General features: G+C 38.7%; 2 protein-coding genes across 19 annotated transcripts; both read right to left on the bottom strand.

Moving 5' to 3' along the window:
- Positions 1–498: 498 nt before the first annotated feature.
- LOC112181895 lies at positions 499–5700 on the bottom strand. 3 transcript variants are annotated; one of them, XM_024320299.2, is made up of 9 exons: positions 5556–5700; positions 5407–5465; positions 4637–4769; positions 3559–3832; positions 2611–2739; positions 2479–2528; positions 2065–2162; positions 1684–1971; positions 499–1177 (listed from the first exon to the last, which is right to left on the bottom strand). In XM_024320299.2, the coding sequence occupies exons 2-9, from the start codon at positions 5452–5454 to the stop codon at positions 695–697; spliced, it is 1503 nt and encodes a 500-aa protein (XP_024176067.1). In that variant the 5' UTR covers positions 5455–5465; positions 5556–5700; the 3' UTR covers positions 499–694. The 3 variants fall into 3 exon arrangements, with proteins under 3 accessions (XP_024176067.1, XP_024176068.1, XP_040368870.1); XM_024320300.2 differs by having other exon boundaries at positions 3559–3829; XM_040512936.1 differs by having other exon boundaries at positions 5410–5465.
- A 1311-nt stretch (positions 5701–7011) lies between these two features.
- On the bottom strand, positions 7012–18970 carry LOC112197677 (type III polyketide synthase A). 16 transcript variants are annotated; one of them, XM_040512721.1, is made up of 13 exons: positions 18297–18970; positions 14604–18143; positions 14353–14460; positions 14165–14254; positions 13594–13651; positions 13182–13462; positions 12700–12868; positions 12259–12583; positions 11598–11762; positions 11409–11496; positions 10058–10070; positions 9828–9919; positions 8914–9685 (listed from the first exon to the last, which is right to left on the bottom strand). In XM_040512721.1, the coding sequence occupies exons 1-2, from the start codon at positions 18788–18790 to the stop codon at positions 14780–14782; spliced, it is 3858 nt and encodes a 1285-aa protein (XP_040368655.1). In that variant the 5' UTR covers positions 18791–18970; the 3' UTR covers positions 8914–9685; positions 9828–9919; positions 10058–10070; positions 11409–11496; positions 11598–11762; positions 12259–12583; positions 12700–12868; positions 13182–13462; positions 13594–13651; positions 14165–14254; positions 14353–14460; positions 14604–14779. The 16 variants fall into 16 exon arrangements, with proteins under 16 accessions (XP_040368660.1, XP_040368661.1, XP_040368655.1 ...); XM_040512724.1 differs by having other exon boundaries at positions 11409–11493; XM_040512726.1 differs by lacking the exons at positions 10058–10070; positions 18297–18970 and adding an exon at positions 7012–8137 and having other exon boundaries at positions 8456–9685; positions 14604–14777.
- Positions 18971–23454: the final 4484 nt, after the last annotated feature.

The following is a 23454-nucleotide window of genomic DNA, read 5'->3' as shown; positions in this document are numbered from 1 at the left end:
TCATATGCCCGTACCAGACAAAACACTTTTCTACCATGTAAGACATGACCAAACTATAAGTGTAGACAGTAGTACAGGTTAATCATAAGATTTCAGCTGTGGCAGATAATATTAATCGTGGTCATGACTCATGACAATAAAAACAAGACACTGTATCCCACCTATTTCACCCAGAAAGAAAAGTGAACATCTGAAACGAAACACATAACAGATAAAACAGAATCATTGAAGCACACAAACACAGCATCCCTTCCTTTCTTCAAAATTGAAAAACACTTATAATAGACTCAACTTTTTTCCTCTCAGCCATATCAAAAAGCTACCATTCATTTTCCAAACAATAAAAAGCTTTTTATTCACCGTAAGAGGAAGGGTTTGAAGGGGCAAATGACCCCGCTTTCCGATTTTGAGGACAAGCTTTGAGAGAGGCAACTCATTTTAGGCAAATTTGTTTTTTGTTTTTTTTTTTTCAATAACTATCGATGTTGGAATTGAAACTCGATTGAACAACTGTGTTTCCATGTTTGATAGTCATTTAACTTTCCTCCAATTGAATGAAAAGAAAGACTGGAAAAGGGACTAAACGTGGGAGGTTATTCATTGAGCCAAAGCTTCAGCTATGTACAAAGGGTAAAAATACCTACAACAATATTACAACAGAAGAACAATGGGACGAAAAGTGAAGCACATCAGCTCAATCATCTTTCCTTTCATCGTCCTTTCTCTTGTTCTGCTCGGCTTCTACAAGCAACATCAGAAGAGCTTCACACACTTGAGAAGCATCTGCCTCCGAAGGGTCATCTTGCATTGATGAATAAACCATCCAGGCATGGTCCAATTTACGTTTTGGCCGCACAACAATGGATCCCGGAACTTCTGCATCACAGCATGTGACGAGTCCATCACTCTTCTTGCCATATCTGACCTGCAGAAGCTGGGCACAGGCAGCCATAGCTGCGCCAAGAGGTATCACTACTGGAAGTTTTGCCGGTTGGCCTGCAGGAGCAACCATAGGTAGCTCAGCATGTGCTACGCGAGATAATGTAGCTAACACAGCAGGAGAAATGGCAGCTTCAGTATGAAATGAAACAACAGGGAGTTCCTTTGGCAACGGATGTTTCTTCAGAAACTCTCTTCTTCTGTCATAAGTTAAATCTTCCAGAGCTTGCAAATCACCCTTCACATAATAAAAGATGACACGCTCTATTAAAAGATTTACAAGTGAGAGAAATACAAATACACGTCTACTGATCACAGAAACTCCACAAAAGAAAAAAAAAAAAAAAAGAAGAAAAAGATATTCTCGACTGCTTTAATTGGTACTTCGATGGATATCACAAAATGTTAAAATTAGAATCATGTTCAGGAGTAACAAGATAAAGCCTTATGTCATTAACATCTTGAGAGGCAAGCTCCGTTCCAGTAATACTACGTAGCCCTACTTTTTAAGAAGTTAACTCGTGACTTTAACAAAACTTCATTTAACTCCAAACATCTCAGCCACTATCTATAAAAATAGCATAAACGACATATACAAGTCCCCCAAAATATGGACAAAAAGAAATGGGATTTTACAGAGAAGAAATCTCAACATGATAGGGGCCAGTGAAATTCATTTTTCTTTGACTGTACGGTTCAACACCCACACCCACACATGCACATGTACACGCACTCTCATCATACCTTAATTACTTTGCAGATCAGAATCTCCATTAGCTTCCGTAAGTTTACATAATCACCAAGCTGTCCCTCTCGCAAGATATCTGTAGCAATTGGGCTACCACCATATGGACTTTGTGCTAACACCAATCCAGCAACCTTATCTTTCAAATCAGGCCAATACAACGACATAGCAGCAGCTGCATCTATTCCCCCTTTGCTATGTCCAAGAACTAACACACGCTTTTTCGAACCCCAATAGAATTCCTCAATGTATTCTTTTATCTCTCGAGCGTTTTTCTCAACTGAAGCCTAATAAGCGATTGTTTTTAAAACTTCAGTCTAAAATTTGATGAACACAGCCTTTTTTTTTTTCATTATTATATAAAAAAGAAAAAAGCATACCTCACTATGAATTTTGGCTATATGACAGGCCAGTCCAAGCTTTGACAAACTCATTTTTGTATTTACAAAATATAGTGGTCCATGGTTGCTGAAAAGACCTATTGATACAGAAGTAAACAAACTTACATTAGCACATAACTATAGCCAAAATCAAATACATATCAATAACAAATAATAAATAAAGTTTCAATAATGGAAGCCCAGTTATTCCAGGCACAATATATAGGAATGGAAAAAAAATGGGTACAGTTTAAAATCTCCCAAAGGGCTCCTTGAGCCCACTACTAGCATCAGATAAGCCAATCAGAGAGGGGGGAGGGCGGGTAGGAGTGGGAAGGGGCTATTGTTCTCCCAATGTCATTCACTGACTTAAGTATAATGAAGACTTTGTTTTGCCTTTAAAGGAAACTATACCTGGAACCAACAAACAAACCATCGAGTTTGGCAATCTGTGAACACCATGCCTATCAGCAGAAGAAACACCTCAATTCTTATTAGCATTGACATGATAAGAAGTTATATGCACAGTGTATCAGCAAATTATACCTGATATCCCCCAGAATTTCCATGAACCTTTCAGTTCCCTCTTCAACAGAGGGCATAGTAGGATCACGCTGTAGCCATCCTATATCATCCGCAGACCCACGAACAGTTCTTCGCACCCGATCAATAAGACTGAAAGAGAACATGTTCATTAAATAGAAAGTTTGAATGTCGCATGCAGCAGAAATTGTAAATATATAATACAGTTCCAATCTGGGGCCTACTGGCATCCCCCATAGACTACTCTTGTATCCACCGATTCATATTTCTACATTTCATTACATATGTAACTTCAGTTTGATAAGCTTTAAATACTTCAGTGGAATTCAAAAATTTGTTGGACGTGGACATGGTTAGTGCTAGAAGCACATGTAACTTGTAACTATCTCCTTTTCACGGTTTCAAAGGCCATGAGCTTTCCTGAAGGGCATTGATGCCTAGACACTTATGTTCTTTATATTCTTCTGTTGATACTCATACTTTAGAAAGCAACCATAAAACATGCTTTAGACAATGACATAAAGCCTTTTCTTACATCCCAGTCTTCTCCTCTAAACACCAAGTCTATTACCCTAAAGTTATCTTCTCTATGTTCTTCTGATACTCATACTTTAGACAGCAACCATAAACAAAATGCTTTAGACAGCGACACTAAAATCCTTCTCTTAAATCCCAGTCTTTCCAGACACCAAATATCAGCCATCCACATATTCCTTTAGAAGTATTCTCAGTTTCTTGTGTGGTAGAGTTATAACATCGACCAAGATACATTATTTCCAGGTCACAGCCTCTAATTTTGCTGGAAAGTTTTTCTTTTATTTATGTGCTGATGGGTACCATATAAAACCTTTTGGCTGATGGTTACCACATTTCAGTTGAAAGACTTGAATAACATTGATTTTAGAAGGATAGGTCCACAAAGACAACAATAAGTAGAATGTGGAAAAATACCCTTGGAAGATAGAAATGCCACTTTGGCCATGATTAGATTCTATAATGGCACTAGAAGTTTGAGATGAATTTGCGGGAGAGTTTTCCATTGTTCCATCAAGTGTAGAGGGAGCGTCGGTTGCAGTATGAGATGACTCTGCAGATAATGAATTTCCACTTGAAGACACATTATCACTAGATTTAGCATGAGAGCCCCTAGTTTCTCCAGATGAAAAGGTCACCAATTCCTGAGCATGTAAATTGGAATCCCCAAAATCTCCAGAAGAAGGTTCTACTGAAACATAGCAGAAACATTTAACTAAATCAACATACGATTCAATGCCTACGATAGCTGAAAAAAAGAGGCACATGCAGTTAACTATAAATTTAATTATAATAAGAATGGATAAGTAAAAAATGAAAAGCAAACAACAAGAAGGTTATGAGAGAAGCTAATTTCAGATGTGTTCACTGCCAGATTCTACTCAGAGACGGGACTAAAGATTCAAAGAACAGATGAAAATGGATCAACACAAAAATAATAAAAGTACTTGAAAAATAAAAAAATAAAGGTCATGCTATGGTCTCAAGAGATAAAAAGAGAAACTAGTAAATATGTGTGCTTGCACCAATTAAAGATCAAGATCGTGATATTTTAAATAATAAAAGACTTTTTAAGGAACCTTCATTTAATGAAGTACGAGGATGAACTACTGGTCGAAGAAACATGGGAAGAAGCTAGTCCACTGTCTTATCTGTATATACTTCCAGTAAAATTCTCCAGAGAAACTCTTAATATTACAGTAGTTTTGGTTCAGTATATGATATTGAGTCCAAACATTGAGCATTGACAACATTAGCAAAACTAAAGGAAGTGTATTAGGAAAAAATCAAACAAGAAGAAAAAGAAACCAAACTAAAGGAAGTATAGAGATGGAAAATATTACAAGTGCATGCATAATTCTTCCATGTTCATACACTAATAAGTTAATAACAAAACATTTGACAACCGACTCGCAACCTCCACATCCCTCCCTATCCCTATAGTGCGGACATATGAATGACTCTAAAAACTAAAACATCGAGCAAGAAAGATTACCAGAATTATCAGTGAAACATTGGGTAAATAATGAAGTTGTCTGAGACAGATAAGAGGCAGCTTCACTGAAAGCTGGTACAGAGGTAAATAGTTGAGGGATTAGCCCATCACTTCTTAAATGATCATTCTGAGCCTGGAAAACAACAGGAGCTGTTAAAAACCTTTCAAAATTACAGCGATAAACTGATCATCATTTACGAAACAGTAGATAACTAGCAATGACTTACATTTAAAAGTTTTCTTTTATTCAACAATTCAACATAAAGAACAAGTGCGATAAAGAGCATGACAGCACAAAAACATTATAAGAAAATCCAAATATTGAGATAGGCTAAACAGTGCTATGCCCACACTAATAATGAAGGTGAAAAATTGAAAAACACAATCAGGCCACAGAACCCAATAGGTTGTTGCATCATCCAATTTGTCCATTTCTTAGTACCGCCGTACATAACGCGAGAGTGTTTAACATATATTAGTCACAACTCACAAACATTAACCGGTGCCCAACTTTTCCAACAATCAATTTTGGTAAATGTGCGTGCCGGAAATACATGGTTGAGAAAAATTTATAAGAAAGTTTGTTCTTAAAAATTCTCTCTCTTTCTAGCAAGCATAGCTTGATGATCACATTATTATCTCCAATAACTAACTCAACCCAATACCAATAGTTCCCAATCATAGATTCATTACATCGCAAATAAGCTTTGGAAATGTAAATTTTGTGATGAGAATGAAAATAGAAATAGTATAGGAGGAATGATGGGTACCACCAACGGCGTCGTTTCGGTGGGCGCGGAGGTTCTATCTTGCATCATACACTCAGAGCCTGCGAAAACACAGAATCATGGGGTTTAGCTTCAATGTAAAATCAGAAGATAAAAGAGAGATTGCGTGAAATTTAGAGATCTCGGATTACCTGGATTGAGAATCAATGAATTGAATTGGAATTGGAATTGGAATTTTAGGGTTTTGGGGAAGATTCAAATTACTGATGAATTTTGTTATCCAACTCTAGAGAGAGAGAGAGAGAGAGTTTCTTAACGTACGGCAAAGACTACTGTGTCCCGAGAGAGCCAGACTACGTCGTTTCGGATGATTCGGTATTTTCGCGGCACCGCTCAAAGCAGTTGAAACCAGCTTTTGGTAATTTGGGCTTTCATTTCGGGTACTCCCCACCCAACTTCTATGGCCCAATAAGTTTGCGGGTCGGTTTTCGTAAATTCTTTTGACGGTTTTACCCTTTAATTTTTAAGCAAAATTATCATTTCTACCGGTGATGAACGCACGGTCATCAGGTGTAGGTGCCGGTGGTGCCGCCGTACAAGGCTTTTCATTTTGAGAATGTTATAGTAGATTGAATAGTTATGAAGTTTAAATGGCAGATTTGTTGTCGCACCCGGTGATGAACGCACGGTCATCAGGTGTAGATGACGGTGGTGCCGCCGCACAAGGCCTTTCATTTTGAGAATGTTATAGTAGATTGAATAGTTATGAAGTTTAAATGGCAGATTTGTTGTCGCACCTTATTTTTTTTTAATTTTTTTTTCTGCTTCTCTTTCTGTCTTCCTTTCTTGTTTTTTTTTTTTTTTTTCATAACCTTTTGTTTTTTAACGTGTTACATAATATTTTATATCACAATTTTTTAACTTTTTATTTTATTCCTCTAATGGAGAGCACCATTAGTAAAGTCTCATTCATATATTCGCACTAGGCCTCTAAAATCTCATGACGGGACTTGATCAAGTGACCAAGAATTTTGTGGTCGTTTACCATTGGATTTAATTTCAAGGGTTGAGATTAAACAAAATGAATTTTAAGTGTTTTAATTGGAAAGTGATTTAGATATACAGTCCATTTAATAAAAAAGTTGATTATAAATATCAAGGGCTGAGATCACCTAATAGGTGTTGAGTCGCTTGCACTGTCGATGTATAAAAGAAATTTCAGTACATAACCTAGTGTAATATTCATATTTTGATGAGGAATTTGATCTCGAAATAGAATCACGGTAAAAACCACCCATTAACAACTAATTAAATCTCGTCTCACACTCTCACCTAAGATCTAAAATATCGGCAGGCCAAAAGAAATTCTAAAACCTGAAAGTCGGCTTTGTCCTTTGTCCTTAGGGTCAGGAGAGGTTGGAGTAACCCGATAGATACATTATACAAGGCACATATAGGACTCATTTGAAGCTTTTTTCTCCTTTGGCTTCCCATTTAAGGCAACATTTCAAATATTTTTAAAAGATATTATTTCAAGACTAGTAAAAAAAAAAATGAGTGAAAAGATTTCATCGAGAGACATGTAATTATTTCCATTTGCTTCAATGCTAATTGCTCCTTTGGTTACATCCCTTTTTCCATAGCCAAGAAAAACAAGTGTAAAGCATATTGAAATTCGAAAGACTCCATATTCTCTAAAACAAACTTACTTAGCATAATAGAATTCCTCCTTATTTCAAAAAAAAAAAAAAAACAATGGTATTCCTCCTATATCTTTCAGACAATGTGCTTCTTAAGAAAGATTACAGGCCTCGAAGTAGAATGCCTTCAAATGTGATCCCCGGTCCAAAAGCCAAAGCAAGTCCCCATTCTTCCCTCCCTTCTTTCAGCCTCAACTCCTCTCTCATCTTCTCCATCACATAGAAAATGGTGTTGCTGCTGACATTGCCATAGTCCATCAAGGCCTGTCTGCTACACTCGAGCTTGTCACTTGTGAGCTTCAGAGTCCCCTCTAGCTTGTTAAGGATTGCAGGCCCACCAGGATGAACAGCCCAGAACAACTCATTGAAGTCCTTGAGATTAGCTTTTGCCATGAGTTTCTTGCAAAACACTTCAATGTTCTCATCAATCTTCTGAGGAAGGTCCCTTCCCAGCTTGAAGTTGATGCCTTCCTCGGAGAGCCTTCCATCGATCACATTGTGTGTGTCAGGGAGGAATTGCTGGACAGCATAGTTGAGCTCCATGAAAGGAGACTCTTGACCCCAAACCGGGTTGCTTCCAATGATCACAGCAGCAGCTCCATCACCGAAAAGTGCAGCCCCAACAAGGTCGTATGGGCGCGCCTTGTTGGGGGGCCTGAAACCAAGAATGGTGGTTTCGGAAGTGGTTAACAAGACCCGGCTTCCCGGGTTGTTTTCAGCTATGTCTTTGGCAACCCGGAGGCCAGTAACACCACCATAGCAGCCTAAGAAATAGAGCATGACACGGCCTACGTCGTTCCTCAGGCCGAGCTTGCTGGCAAGGTAGAGGTCACCTCCAGGGAGTCTTATTTCACTTGAGGAGACATAGACAACATGAGTAATGTCTTCAACTGGTCTGCCCCATTCCTTGATACAAGCAAGGCTTGCTTCCAAGGCCATCTCTACCACTGCAGGGTTTGTGACTTCAAGCCTTTGTCTGATAGTGGCTGTGCCCTCAGTTGCTAGTTCAGGGTATTTGTCTAGGATCTCCTTTGACATCACTGTGTACCTAGTCTTCACAGTCGTGGTTTTGCCTTGCCAAAAAAAGAAAAAACACAATGAGTCATGCTCTTATGCATGTTTCAGAGAGATGTTACATATACCACATTATAGACAGCATCTCTATCTAAGTAGATAGCTCACATTTATATGACAGTATACAATGTGATCAATAAATATGATACAAATAGTTTTATTGTTACTTATCATGCCTCTCCCGGCGATGAAACCTACTTCTCAAAAAGGATTTTATGTAGATTTATTGTTGTCAGACAAGTGATTTAGTGGTAGCGAGTAAGTGAAGAATTGGGTTCAAATTCTTCAAGATAACTAAAGAGAGTGAATATGCTTACAGAGCCGCTCCAGTTTCTCCTTGATGGCAACATCTGCACATTTCGTGTCACGAATGTAACCCTCGACCAAGCAATCCTGAGGGATGATTTGGCTCGGGAAGGCCTTACCCAATGCAAGAACTGTTGCCTTCCCCGGTGTCGGAGCATGGAGTTGCTTAGCAGAACCATTCCTATTGCTTTGTACTTTCGACATCTATAGGATGGTGATGAATGAGGATGAGAAAGTTTGGAATGAAATTCTGTGAGTTCTGAGAGATTGTGTGGCCTGTATATATGGGCAACTTTTGGGGGTGTTGGAGAGGAGTTGGTATCAGAGAAGACTGGCATGAACACAAACAGGTACTTATTTTATTGTAGTTTGGTGATTTTATGGGTTTCTTGGGGGTTAGGAGAGTGACTGTTTAGGGGCGGCAAACAATCTTTGCTTCTTGTTTGGTTAAACAATCAATGCAACCAACTGATACACTTTCTGCTTGAAAGTATGAATTCATAGACAATAACACCAGGAAAATAAGAAGAATAATATTCAGGCAACACATCCTTTCCATGTTACATTCAAGCCATTTCTTCTAGGCTTATAAAATTACGACCAGGAAATTACTTTTATTTTTACTGGACTTAAACCTAGGTTCTATTCAGCTTAGTCTAGTTCATCGAGATCAATAACCTGTTGTAGAGTGTGAGCTAAAAATTTGATCTTCTCACAATAACAAGCAAGACCCTAGAACTGTGAAATCAACAATGATTTCAAACAATAGGATACATGCAGAGTATGCAAGCCCTCTGAGACGTGGCCAAATTGATCAGAATGCAAGCCCTAGAACTGTTCTTGTCATATCGTTCCGAAATTGATATCTATGTGCTTGATGCGAGCAATCTTGGGCCAATCTTCACCCGTCTCTCTTTGGCACCGTTTCTCAAGCAAAGGACACATGCATGGATTTGTAGAAGAGGGTAGTCCACTATCTGGCAAGCACCGGAGGGAAGGGCAATTCGCAAACACCAATTGTTGAAGAGAGTTGAGATGCCCAGACCACTTGGCGCCGTCAATGGTCTCACAATTCAGACGGCTGATCGGGAGAATTTTGAGAGTGCTGGGAAACATCCCCACCCTCGCTGGCTAGGCGACTACACAGGAGTATTGTTTTTCCAATTTATGTAAAAGGAAATGATCCTTCACTGGCATCTTAAAGTGTCCTAGAATCAGGTGAAATTTTCCTTGTTGAGATGCTGCATAAAAAGAAAAATCAAATCTCAGGACTGGCTTTAGTTAACTCAACTTATCCACAGAGCATTGAAGCTCTATAGAACCTATATCCATTGAAGCAATATGCAACTATTGACCGACAATGGAAACTGGAAAGGATCTTACAGGTCCATAGTGAAGGTGCAATACTGTTCGTCCTCATGTCATCTTTTTTTCCACACACAACTTCGAGTTTTTTGCCAATGACTTTATTGTTCCTGAGAAAGTAGAAGAGTGCCAACCATTCAATTGCAGCTGGCGGCATTACAAATAACCAGAGAAACTTTGATGAAAAGAGGATCCAAATTCCAGAAGTTGGCCCATTAAAAGGGAAAGTATAAACTCAATTCTAGTACCCGTATTGTTTATCTGCAGCCAAACATTAGCAAGAATTGCTATAAATATTTACTGCATTATGCTGAAACAGAGCACACTGACCAAGTTACAAGACACTAACTAAAACCTCTTAAATAATGGCATCAAACATCAAAATGTTTGTAGAAAAGCACTAAAGCCAGACGCAGCCTAAAGCACTGCAACCTAAACCAAACTGTGCTAGTAATGTTCAACGATTATTCAGTACATCTGGTTTTGTATAATAGATTTAGGCTATACTCCCATGAATGTTCTGCATATTCCTAGCTCTGCTTTTGGTTTTTTAAATCACTTTCTATACAATCTCATTGAATCTGGTCTTGTAACTTGCTCATATATATTTCTAATACAGTCTGGGAAGTTTCAATTTCATTTGACCAAAATACTGTTCCGCGCTCAACTGCTTCATATATATCTCTGCTTAAAAAGTCTGAATATTTTGAATGTGTTGCCAAAAACTTTGCTCACTGAGATGCTGCATATTAAAAATAGGGTAGATAGAGGATACATTACCCAGCTTTCTAAGTATCATTCAGGGCTTAATTATCAATTGCCATTCGGATGCTGTTAAGAACGTAATATAGATTCTCCCTGTATATGTATAATTTTTTATAAACACTAGTTACACTACTGACAAGGATGAATTATAGACCCATGTACATTCTAGACCAATTTCCAAACTGCATCTCTATAACAGAGTCTGAGCTCCTCATGTTTTAACACTTGTGGAAGCTTTGATTGTATTCAAACAAACGGGGGAAGTTGAATATTTACATGTAGGGTTTACCAATAACTAGTGAAACTTAGGAACACCATATTGATGTAATGCCACGGTATTTTTAATTAAGGATCATAAATTGCAAAGCGGGACATTCCTAGTTGAGGCTAACTTCCGATGGAGGAAAGTTGCCATGTATTCTTTCACAACTATACAAACATTGTAAAAAGAAGAAGAAGATTCAAGACAGGAAAAATCAGAGTATGATACATTCCGAGCTAATTAAGTTTTCTGCACGAATTTCTTAAATAATGGCATTCATACATCCAAATGTTTGTAGAAAAGCTCTGAAATCAAATATGTTTCCATGAGAACTTTCTTAGCTGCCAACAATTAATTTCAGTACAAACATATAGATGCCCAATATATGGATGACAATGAGAGGGAAGCGATAGAGGTTGCAGATCAATTGAACTAGAATGCGATTATGTATTAACCTTTAAGACAATGTCCAATTTATAAAAAGAAATTTTGACATGAATTAATCAATACTCTAACTATATGCATTGAACAAAACTTATCAATTGAGTGATAAGGAAGGGAAAGGATCTTACGGGCCAGTAAGGACAGTTCTTATCATTCAAACCAAGTGTTGTCTGTTGCCAGGGACACCAAGTTTCTTCGCTGATTACTGTAATTCTACTGGTATAATAGAGGAGCAACAACATTTAGAGGTAATTAATTCTCCATTTTCATATACTGAAAATGTATGGAAGCAAAGCACCACAAGGAAGTACTATTACCTTCAGTGGCAGCACTGCAACTGGGACTATCAGGACATCACACATCATAATTCACCTCTCCCTCTTTCCATCTTTTCCACGATGCAGCTAAGGCTCAGGATCAAATGGAACATAGAGATAAGCAATGACCTTTAGTGAGACGATTTAATCCTTCAATTCCTTATCCTAAACAAAAGTAAAAACACCTTTAGTGGTAGCACCACATTTAGTTGTAAACTTGTAACATATAAACTGGCAAAACAAAAAAGAATAACATTACTATCAGCCTGAAGCTGAGGTAAGAAGAGAATCCAGAAGTTACATGCAAAAATAAAGTAGACTCGAGATTAGTAATGATATAAATGCTTGAGTAAAATATAAATGTACACCCAATTGCTCATTTTACTTTCTGGTTCCACATTGTGTGGTATACTATTTATAGTTTTTCAATGGGGAAATGGAAGACACACTACTATGGACTTCAGTTCAAACATTTTTGTAGAAATTCAATACACACCGCATGATGCAGTTACAATGAAAAATATCAAAAGATGCATAGATTGCTGTAGTAGCTGTTGAAGTTAATGCTGAGTTTCTTATTGAGTTATAAGTTTTTGTGGTACTTAATATTTACCGCGGCTTAGGGATAACATCAAAAGCAGTAGACATTTCAGAAAAGCACCTTAGTGCTAAAACCAATTATGATCTTGCACATCATGTGTTGGGCCAATCTCCCTCCCTCCCTTCCTCTCTCCAGTTTCACTCAGGCAGCATTGTATTTGCAAAGACCATCTCAGTTATTATACAAGAAAAAGAAAGTGACATGGGTATGTAGGCAATCATCGGAGCCAAGTATCCTGTTATCTATAGAACTCTGGATCACTAGTCACTACAAACTGGGAACTTCCTTTCTGCTCTTTCCAAGTCTGGCTGCCTAGAAGATGGAGCTTTCATCAGTTAGCCCCCCTCCAAGGCATAGGAATCCCACCAAAAAAATTACCACTCCCCTGATATAATAGAGAAGAGCCACAACCTTTTGAGGTCATTAATTCTTCATTTTCAGATTCAGTCCTAAAATACTTCAAAAGTATGAAATTAAAGCACCAAAAGGAAGTAAAGATACCATTAGTAGAAGCACTGCTACCGGGACTATCAGGACAATGCAAATCTTGACAATGTTGGGGATGAGAGCAGTCTTAATTAATTAACCTCTCTTCCCTCTCCGAGAAGGTGACTCTCCAGGAGGTCCAACAGTAGAGAGCCTCAAAAATATTTTCTTACTTATACTGCATCTGAAGAAATAAGCAACAAAGAGAATACATTAGCCAGCTTTTTAATATATAATTCAGGGCCTAAGGGTCAACGGGCATTACAATATGCTTAAGGAAACATAAATGACTATATCTCGATGTTATGTGAAACTTTAAACCGCAGATGTTATTTTGATAGACTATAAGCATTGCAATAGCATTTATTGAATGGTTAGCTCTCCTGATTATGGACCTGAGCTAAAAAATTATAGGTTCTAAGTTTCATCATACAGCATTACAGCTTTAGAAAGTACTACAACGTTAAATAAGTAGAATTATATTGAAGAAGAAATACCTGACAGATTATTAGATGATTATTAATTTATTATAACTATGTCAAGACATCGCAACCACTTCATATCGATATTGATAAATGTCAGTGTCAGCAATCTTGGGACAATCTTCTCCTTGCTCTGTTACGACTTAGGAGACCCTTCTTCACACTCTGCAAATTGTTTGCAACAGTCTCTTTTTTGGAAGAACTGATTTCAAGTATTATGAGATGTTTTTACTTTTGGCAGGTCTCATAACTGGTTACCGAGATAAGGGTCCAACAGCTACGAGTATTATGAGATGCTGCATGTAAAGAATGGAAAGTAACAGGATACATGCATTAGCCATTTTTTCCAAAATGCAGGGCCTAAGCCACAAGCTTTAATAAGATCATTAATTCTTCAATTACATATCATATACAAATGTAAACATACCTCAAGGCAGCACTGCATATAGTTGTAAACTTGTAACGTCTAGGAAGCTGATATCACACTGGCACAAAATTACCAAAAACATCAGTACTAGCTTGACCCTGAAGCAAGACAATCCAAAAGTTGAAGTAGACCGAAGATCAATATACATATTAATGATCGTGTAAACTCTATCTATATACTCAATTTACTACATAGTTCCACATTGTGCCTACAGCTTATAATCTTTCAATGAAAAAATTGAAGACACACTAGAGAGGACTTGAGCTCAAACATTTTTTAGAAAATCAATACACACCCCAATTCTTTGTTAATATGAAAAATATTATGATGCACAGATTTGTTTTAGTAGCTGCTGAAGGCATGCTAAATTAGTTAGCTTGAGTTATAAGTTTTTGTGATACTTAATATATCTCGATTTATTATGTTTTGTTTGGCAGGTCTTAATCAAGATGTGAAGATTGAATTGAAACAGCAACTTTAAAAGCTTTCTAGAAAGTCTTTGATGAAAGACCAAGTCAGTTCAACTAGAACGAACTGAATAGAGATCAGAAGAGTGCAACTATTGACTGACCCAAAATTGGCTCTCTGTGATTTTCATTGTGCTTGGAAACAGTGTGAATGAGTGCAGGAGATAAAGAACAGTCCACAAGCAGATGAGAAGCTGCGCAAAAATAGAAGCAGTAAATCAGGAATTGCCTACTAAAGTGAAGAGGTGAGTAAACCGAATCAACTGAGAGAGAATTTGATAATTATGCTTACAACTCAGACATCAAGACATGGCAATATTGGTCCTGCGAGCAATCTTAACCTTGGCCTATCTCTCTGTCTTAACATATCAAGAAATTTTGCTCACTTTCCACTAGACTGCTGCATATCAAGAAACAGGGCAGAAATAAGACACATTAATTTTCCAGCTTTTCAAGGTATCAATTGACAACAACATATATATTCCCAGTATCAATAGACTGAATTGGGAAGGGCAAAGACCAGAATTGGGATGTGCGACATACCGTAGGAAATGGAAATGGACTGTTTCTCCTTCATATGGCATGTCCTTGTCAAACCCATCGATCATGAGTTCAAGCAAGACCCTAGAATGAGTTCAAACAATAGGATCTTACACGCAGAATATGCAAGCCCTCTGGGACATGGCCAAATTGATCAGAACGCAAGCCCTCTGTCGCTGTCATATCGGATACCCATTGATCGTTATGTGCTTGATGTGAGCAATCTTGGGCCAATCTTCACCCGTCTCTCTTTGGCACCGTTCCTTAAGCAAAGGACATTCATAGATTTGTAGAAAAGAAAGAGAAGTGGGTAGCCCACTATCGCACCGGAGCGCAGGACAGCTCCGAATCTCCAAGCATTGAAGAGAAGTGGGTAGCCCACTATCTGGCAAGCACCGGAGCGCAGGACAACTCCAAATGTCCAAGCGTTGAAGAGAAGTGGGTAGCCCACTATCTGGCAAGCACCGGAGCGCAGGGCAGTCGGAAATCTTCAAGGATTGAAGAGAAGAGGGTAGCCCACTATCTAGCAAGAACTGCAGAGCAGGGCAACCCCAAATCGTCAAGGTTTGAAGAGAGTTGAGATGGCCAAACCACTTGGCGCCGTCGATGGTCTCACAATCCAGATGCCAGATCCCGAGAGATGTGAGAGTGGTGGGAAACAGCCCCTCCGCAAACCCATCTACATTTTTGTCGCAGTCAAAAGCAAGTACCAATTCTTCAAGAGAGGTGAGTGTTCGGAGATCCTTGTTCAAAATCTGCATACTCTTTGCATTCATTTTTTTACGGCCCCTGATGTAAAGTGATTTTAACTTTGACGGGAATCCATCTTCCGGAAGACATTCGAATTCTGGGCATTTAAATACCGTCAAAGACTCAAGAGATGGGAGGCTGTCTGACGCTAATCTCCCGGTAAGATTGGGACAGGATTCTACTTCAAGCTTCTCAAGATTAGGAAATAAATGCCCACCTTCATTATTGTCACCTCCAACATCAGACCATTCTTGCCACCCACTCAACCCTTCTATACAAAGCTCTCTGAGGAAAGGTAGCTGTCCCAATGGTGGCAAGGAGATACAATTCTCACAATATTTAAGTTTAAGATAAACAAGAGCAGAGGAAGAATAATATCCTGACCAACCTGGAAACATTTTGCCTCCATAACCTGTAATAGTAAGCCTTTTCAGGTTCCGGTGAGGTTGGAGCTTCTCAAGCACTTTTTTTTCTTCTACAGTATTATTGCCTTCTTCACTTGACTCTTCTTCTTCTATTTCCTCTTCTACAGTATTGCCTTCTTCACTTGACTCTTCTGTTTCCTCTTCTACAGTATTGCCTTCTTCTTCACTTTCATACCTATTCCAACCCAGACTTCGTGCCCAAGGTAGTCGTTCCCATCCCCAATCCAAAACCAGTTCCTTAAGAAACTCCTTGTCCCTCAGTATGTAGGCCTCCAAACCGCTGCTATGCACAAGCGGTGATATTCTAAGACTTCCACGCAATTTTTCAAGCTCCTTTAACTCTGCCAAATTATCCCCAGCAGTGTCTTTGTCCAGCACAAACTTTGGTAGCATCTGGAGGTCTGTCAAATTACCCATTTGTGGTGGCATCTTTTCTATCGGTGTATTTGTAATATCCAGATGGCTCAAGTTGATCAATCTTCCCAAGTTGGCTGGCAGTTCAGTAAGCTCTTCACAGTCTGACAACAACAACACTTGCAAGTTATACAAAGTACAAATTGTATCAGGTAACCTTTCGCCGGCACTGTCAGACAAGTCCAAGTGCTTAAGATGTTTCAAGTTGTTAATTGACTCAGGCAATTTCTCAATATCGCATGCATTTAACTTGAGCGTTCTTAAACATTGAAACTTTGGCAATGCCTCGTAGAGACTTCTCCACGAATATGGATCTAATTTTAGAAAGGTGCGCAAACATTTAGCTTGCTGTAAAGCCTCAAACATCTCTAGGCTATCAGCCTCTGCAGTAAGATATTCCGCCATACATGAAAAGTGACGAGTCTTGCTCAAATTGTTGGGTGAATCACTGCCCTCCCACCTAAAACAAAATTCTCCTGATACAAAGCTTGCTAAATCATTGATAAGGTCATGCATGATGAAATATTCATCAGATGTTGATGAAAGTTGAAAAAATGATCTTGAGATTAGATCATTGAAGTAGCCTTGTCCGACTTTTTCTGCTGTTTTGTTTCTTGTGGGTTGCAATAGATCTTCAGCCATCCACAAGTAAACCAATTCTGATGTTTTGAACTCATAGTTCTTGGGAAATATCGAGCAATACACAAAACAACGCCTGAGATGTGGAGGCAGATGCTTAAAGCTCAACCAAAGAGATGGCAAAATGTTGCTCTCCTCCTCTGGCAACTCCCACATCTCACTGTGCAATATACTTTCCCATTCCTCCACATCTAATTTAGAACATAACAGACCCGCAAGGGACTTAATAGCCAAAGGAAGACCATTGCACTTTCGTACAATTTGTTTACCTATTTTTTCAAGATGTGAGCGTGGATCATCACCTATATTTTTGAAGGCATGTTTTTCAAATAATGACCAGCTATCTTCCTCGGGCATTGGCCCGAGACAGCGAGCTTCAAGAGTACGCACCATATTTGCAACATCTTGATTGCGTGTTGTGACAATAATCTTACTTCCAGGTGCTACAGATTTAAAAGGAAGCTTTAAGACCTCCCATTCAGTATAAATCTTATTCCACACGTCATCAAGAACAAAGAAAACGTTTTTCCCCTTCAATTCCGCCTCCAATTTTGACTGAAGTGGACCTAAGTACTGAACGTCGCAGGCCTTTAAAGTAAGGGACTCATAAATTTGTTGTGAGATCCGAAGAACATCAAATTTTTCAGAAACACAAGCCCATGCTTTTTTGTCAAAATGTTGTTCAACTCTATCATCGTTGTACAAAAGCTGGGCAAGGGTGGTCTTTCCGATCCCACCCATACCCACAATGGGAATCACACTTATCTTATTGCTTTTCTCATCATCTGATAGCAACAGTTTAATAAGTGTCTCCTTCTCGTCATCTCTGCCACACACACCAGAGTCTTCGACCAAAGAAGTTGACTGTAGTGTTTGCGATACGCTGTATCCAGCACTTGCTTCCAAACCCAAGTCATCTTTTCTCTTCATAATGGAATCTAGTCTATTACGAGCTTCCTTTACCCTGGGGTAAATTAATGTTGAGTCAAAAGCATGAGATGGAAGACTGGAGTTGACGTCTTGTACCTTACTCGTGCTACTTCCAGATTCAGGCTCCATCTTTCGTCTTAATGCTTCTGTCTTGATCTCCTGCAATAGGTCCTCGGTATCATAGACAGCTCCTTTAAGCTCATTGAAGTGATTGAACCATGCCTTCACATTTCGGTTGTTCAGTTGCTTTCCCTCGGCGTCATCGAGGTAACGCTTAATTTCCAACAACTTCTTCTGTAACTCCTCCTGGACATGGGTCAGGGGCACACGACCTAGCTTGTCTTGAATCACTGTAACAATCTTTTGGATGAACTTTGACTCGTGCCTACAAATTGCAATCAAAACAAAAATATATCATACAAGCTAGCCAGCTATGAGTCTATCAATTTCAAAGTAACAGATTTGCGAATAAAATCAACAATTAACTGATATGTATATACAGTTGTTAGTAATCAATCAACGCTTTGATTTTACATACCCGTCAGCTTCATTTTTTAAAACATTTCCTGCTAGATCTACCACTTCCTTAAGTGCTTCCCGCCATCCCTTCAACTTCTGAGGTGATTGATATTCATGGCATTTACGGATCTTTGAAAGACTTTCTGCCTCCTTGCCCAGTTCAGAAGGACCAATATCATAGTAGACCGGGAACACGACATGATTGGAGTTCTTCTTGCGTTCAAGGATCACAACAAGCTCGTCCAGACACGAATCGGAAGAGGTATAATCTCTCGAAAACACAATCACAGAACTTCGCGACCGATGAATTGCTTTCTTTAGTTCTTCCCAGATATTCTCCCCTCTCTCGAGTTGGTCATCCCGGAAAGTTACAAATGGGGCGTTGAGAAGGGCCGTGTACAGGTGATCAGTGAAGTTCTTTCGGGTGTCTGCACCTCTGAAGCTGAGGAACACGTCATAAGGAGGTCCAGAAGTAGTAGTATATGTAGAAGGGGAGTCCTTGTGCTGAGCCATGGTTGAACCAGCAAAATTCTGCTCAGGGAAATCTCAAAATTTTGGTGGTTTCTCAGTTGAGTGGGAATTGGGTTCCAAATTCCTTTCTTTCTTTCTCTTCTTTTGCTTTTGGTTCCAAATGCATTTGGTGGAAATTTCGGCCTGGCCATATTCTTTTCTTTTGGTGGGAATGTGGGATGCCCCTATCGGCCTATCCTTTTCTTTTCCTCTCACTTTCCAGTCCAACTAATAGCGCGTTTCCAGCTGGAAAGCACTAACTGCTTATTTTCTAGGAATGTCATTAACTCTTTCTTTACCCCACATTTCGGTTCAGGCTTTTCCAAATTTTGTTTTATTGCACAAATTGTTGAATGGGTCGCCACTACTGATGGAATAATTAGTTTGCCAAAAGAGATAAAGTAATGGAAAGATTAACTTATAAAAAGCCAACATTGCAATGGAAATTTACCAATATAAAGCCAACATTGCAATGGCAATTTCCCTGCAATTGTGCATACATTTTCTGCAATTAGCTGCTCTCTCAGTTGTGCTTGTGTAGCTAGGTGATAATTAAGTCGTTGATATGAAACAAAGAAACGCTTGAAAGCAATAGCACAAGAAGCAATGACTTTTCCTGATGAGCAATGTGTGGCTCTACTTTGGCGTTTTGGTCTCTTTTGCATATTTTCCTTGCTTTGACGAACCGAAATGTCGATTCAAGCGCAAGAGCTAGGAAGCTGTATTGCTTACAAGATGGGGTAGACCGTAGGCTACAGATTCGTTGGATATAGCATACATATATTTGTCAAAGTTCAATGTGGGTGAATTATTACTAATTTCATTTTTAAAAAGTTGTCGTGATTTGTTATAAGTGATTATGAACTGTTAGGAACCACAATACCGAACATCTTCATAGATTCCTCGAGTAGAATTGACACCAAGGTTAAAATTGGGCATCGCCGTAGGCTTCATTGGATCAAAATCGTTCTCTAAAATAGCATTACCATACCCACCTTCAACATCCACCTCATCACTCATGTTTGCAAGCCACACCTTATGGTACTCAAGAGAGGTCCAGGGCAAATTGATAGCAAAATATCTCCAGTTAATTTGTTGTCTGAAATTTATACAGCATTACAGCATTACAAGGTATAGCATTATAAAGTACTACAACGAAAAAGAAGTAGAATTATATTGAAGAGAATTAATTCCTGAATGATTATTAGATGATTACAATAACTATGTCAAACAGTGTCAGAAATCTTGAGACAATCTTCCCCTTGCTCTGTTTTGCCCCATTTTTCAGCCAGAATGCATTAGCCAGTTTTTAAAGTTTATTTCAGGGCCTAAGGATCAACTCCATTACAATGTGATTAGAGAATCATATATATTCTCCCAGCAACTACAACGATTGTTTGTTACTCATTATTCAATTTTGTTCATCATTCATAAGCATTGTTGTCATTATTAAGTGGGGGATGCAAGCAATCTTCCCTTGCAAAGAACGTCCATTGATTTGAAGATAAAAAAGAGAAGTGAGTCGCCATCTATCTGGCAAGCACTGCCGCGTATAACAATCAGTAATTTTTAGAAAAGAGAGGGTAGGCCAATATCTGGCAAGAACTGGAGCTCAAAGCAAAACAAAACCTTCAAGGTTTGGAGAGAGTTGAGATGCACAAAACTGCAAACCACTTGGTGCCGTCCATGGTCTTTTTTTTGAAATAAAATGTCAACTATATTAATCATTGAAGAAGATTACAATCAGCTACTAGAGCATCTTGAATAAATAAGGGAGGAATAGTATCCCAACACAGTTGTTGCCCTGAATGCAAGGCAAACTTAGCTAAAGAGTGCGCAACAGCATTCCCATCTCTAGAAATATGCCCAAGCATGGCTCCTGGTATAGATGAGAGCCCTTCACTAATATCCTCTCAGAGTCTTCCATAAGTAGAAGTAATGGAACCTGAACTTTGGTTGACAAAACAAGCTAAGTTCAAAGAATCTGTCTCAAAGGATATAGGTGCTAGGTTTTTTGATTGTACCATACGCACAGCTATCCTCCCTGCTACTGCCTCTATCTGTTCCGGGGAGTAAACATTTTCAATATGCTGAAACATGCCCCCCATACAAGAGCCTTCTGAGTCTCTAATAATAACTACAACACCACCCATATGAGTTTGTTTTGAGAATGCACCGTCAAAATTGACTTTGAGCCAACCTGCTGATGGAGGCTTCCAAGTTGCTATCCTGGACACCTGTGCTGTCCCTTTTTTGACCTGATGGAATTGAAAATCATGAAGCCATGCATTGGCTTGAAAGCAGACATCACCAACTGTAGAAGACTTCTCTCTCCAAGTCCTATTGTTTCGCTCTTTCCATACAGCCCACACTAGGAATAGAAGCTTATGGAAAGAAGGTTTAGATAAAGAAGCAAAACAACCTTGTAGCCAACCTTTAAAAGAAGGAAATTGTACATTGGGAGAGAGGCATACTTGATGAATCAAGGGATCAGCTTCCTCAATTAATGCCTTAGTGAAGGGGCATTCAAAGCATAAGTGTGTTGTAGTCTCAAGTGCATCCGAACACAAAGTACAACTCAAATCAGCTATATTAACATGACGATGCAATAATCTGTCCTTCGTTGGTAAAATGGCTTGACAAGCTTTCCATATACAAACTTTTGCGGAAGCTGGAATATTTGCGTGCCACACCTCTTTCCAAAACTGAACTGAAGACTCATCATCATTTGACTAAGCTTGTGACTCAATATGAGAAGCTTGAAGAAAAAGAGCTAATTTATAAGCTGATTTGACTGTGAATTGACCTTTTGGATCATAGTGCCATATACATCTATCAACCGCTGGTCTGTCACTCAACGAAATTGAAAGAATAGCTTCCACATCTTCAGGTGTAAAAACTCGGTTAAGATACTGAATATCCCAATTAAAAGGAGTAATGAAATCCTTTACTCTAGAATCCAATTCCACATTTAAGCCTCTTCTATAAGGAATAAAAGATGGAGCTCTTGGAATCCACGGATCACTCCAGGTATGTATGGAGCTCCCAGCCCCTACTTGCCAACGCATTCCTTTAAGTACCAACTCCTTCGATGCAATAATGCTTCTCCAGGAATATGAAGGAGCGATGGACTCTGGAGCATCCCAAAAAGAATGATGGGGAAAATATCGAGCTTTATAAATTCTTGCAACCAAAGAAGACGGATTTTCCAACACTCGCCACAATTGTTTTGCCAACGTGCCGTCCATGGTCTTGAGATTGAGCCAGTAGATATTGAAAGTAGTGATGAGAGAGCTGGGCAACATTTGCTCCTCCAGAAAGGAATCTACTGCTTCACATTCATGCAAGTTAAAGTCAATTGACAAAAGGACTAAATTCAGTCTAGCGCTCGAAAATCGAAGCCTTCAACAGATGTTTCTCCTTAAAGGCATAGAAATCCCACCAAGGAGTAAACTACTCATGGCCAGTTACCACGATGAAAATTTTGCTTAATGGGATGCTGCATGTAAAGTATAGATAACAAAGAGAGGATACATTAGCCAGCCAGCCGTCCCAAAGCATGAATCCCTGGCCTAAGGCTAAGGAGTGCCTCACCAGTACTCTAGCTACATGTTGTTAACAAAACTCATCAATTTACTAAATTACTATTATGGAAGGGAAAGGATCATATTCTGATCAAGGAAAGCGCAAAAGTTTCTGGTCCTCAGGTTATCTACTTACAAAGAGTAGGTGTTTGCTAATTAATCAAGTGTCCATGAAAGAATGGAGAAGGGCAACAACATCTAAGGTCATTAGTTAGTTCTTGGATATCAGATTTTATACAAAAGGACTTCAAAAGTATGGAACTAAAGCACAACAAGGAAGGATTATACCTTATTACACCTGCAATAACTTTGTGGTCTCTTAATGCTTAGGATTAGAACTACATGAAGCATTAATATCATAACTAATGCAATCACGTGGTCTCTTAATGCTTAGAAACTCCATTACTAATCCATATTTCCATAAAGTACACAGATAAAGTCATAAAACATAGAGCAAGGTAAGAAAAAAAAAGAAGAAAGAAACAAAAAGAAGAAGGAAAGAAAGAAACAGGCAGAAGTACATGCGATAGCAAATTCACGACCTTAGAACAAACATATAAAAAAAGTCACAAAATGAAATTGTATCAGCTACATACCGTTTTATTTCCTGAATTGAAACTTGCCAGTTCCTCTTCATTGAGACAGAAAATGACATCGTTCACATTCTGCATGTCACTGATTTTGGATTTTTTCCGTCAAACATCCAATTCAAATCACTTGATTCTCCTTGAATGGCTCATGCAACCCAAAACTTAAGACTCCTAAACAAAATGGTTGCAATGGAATTTGACACAGAGGAGACATTTTGGGAAAGGGGAACTGGATTACTTACTTGGGCAGACTATAGAATAAGTTACTCTAATCATTGTAAAGATATAGCGGAGAGGATTGGTCTATCACTATAAGAGGTTGGTGTACCACTATAACAATTTAGTTGCCATTGACATAATGATGCATTAATATACTGAAAACTTTCGTATATTTAGTTCGAGGCATTAGAAAATTTTATTTCATTTTCCTTTCACTAAAACTCTGCTCTGTAATTAAATTATTCATATATACCTACTTGCAGACTTTTCTTCC

The sequence above is a fragment of the Rosa chinensis genome, chromosome 1 (genome assembly GCF_002994745.2).
Source record: "Rosa chinensis cultivar Old Blush chromosome 1, RchiOBHm-V2, whole genome shotgun sequence".
NCBI lineage: Eukaryota > Viridiplantae > Streptophyta > Magnoliopsida > Rosales > Rosaceae > Rosa > Rosa chinensis.
The sequence above is the reverse complement of the archived record's forward strand: the minus strand, read 5'-3'. Positions and strand labels throughout refer to the sequence as shown.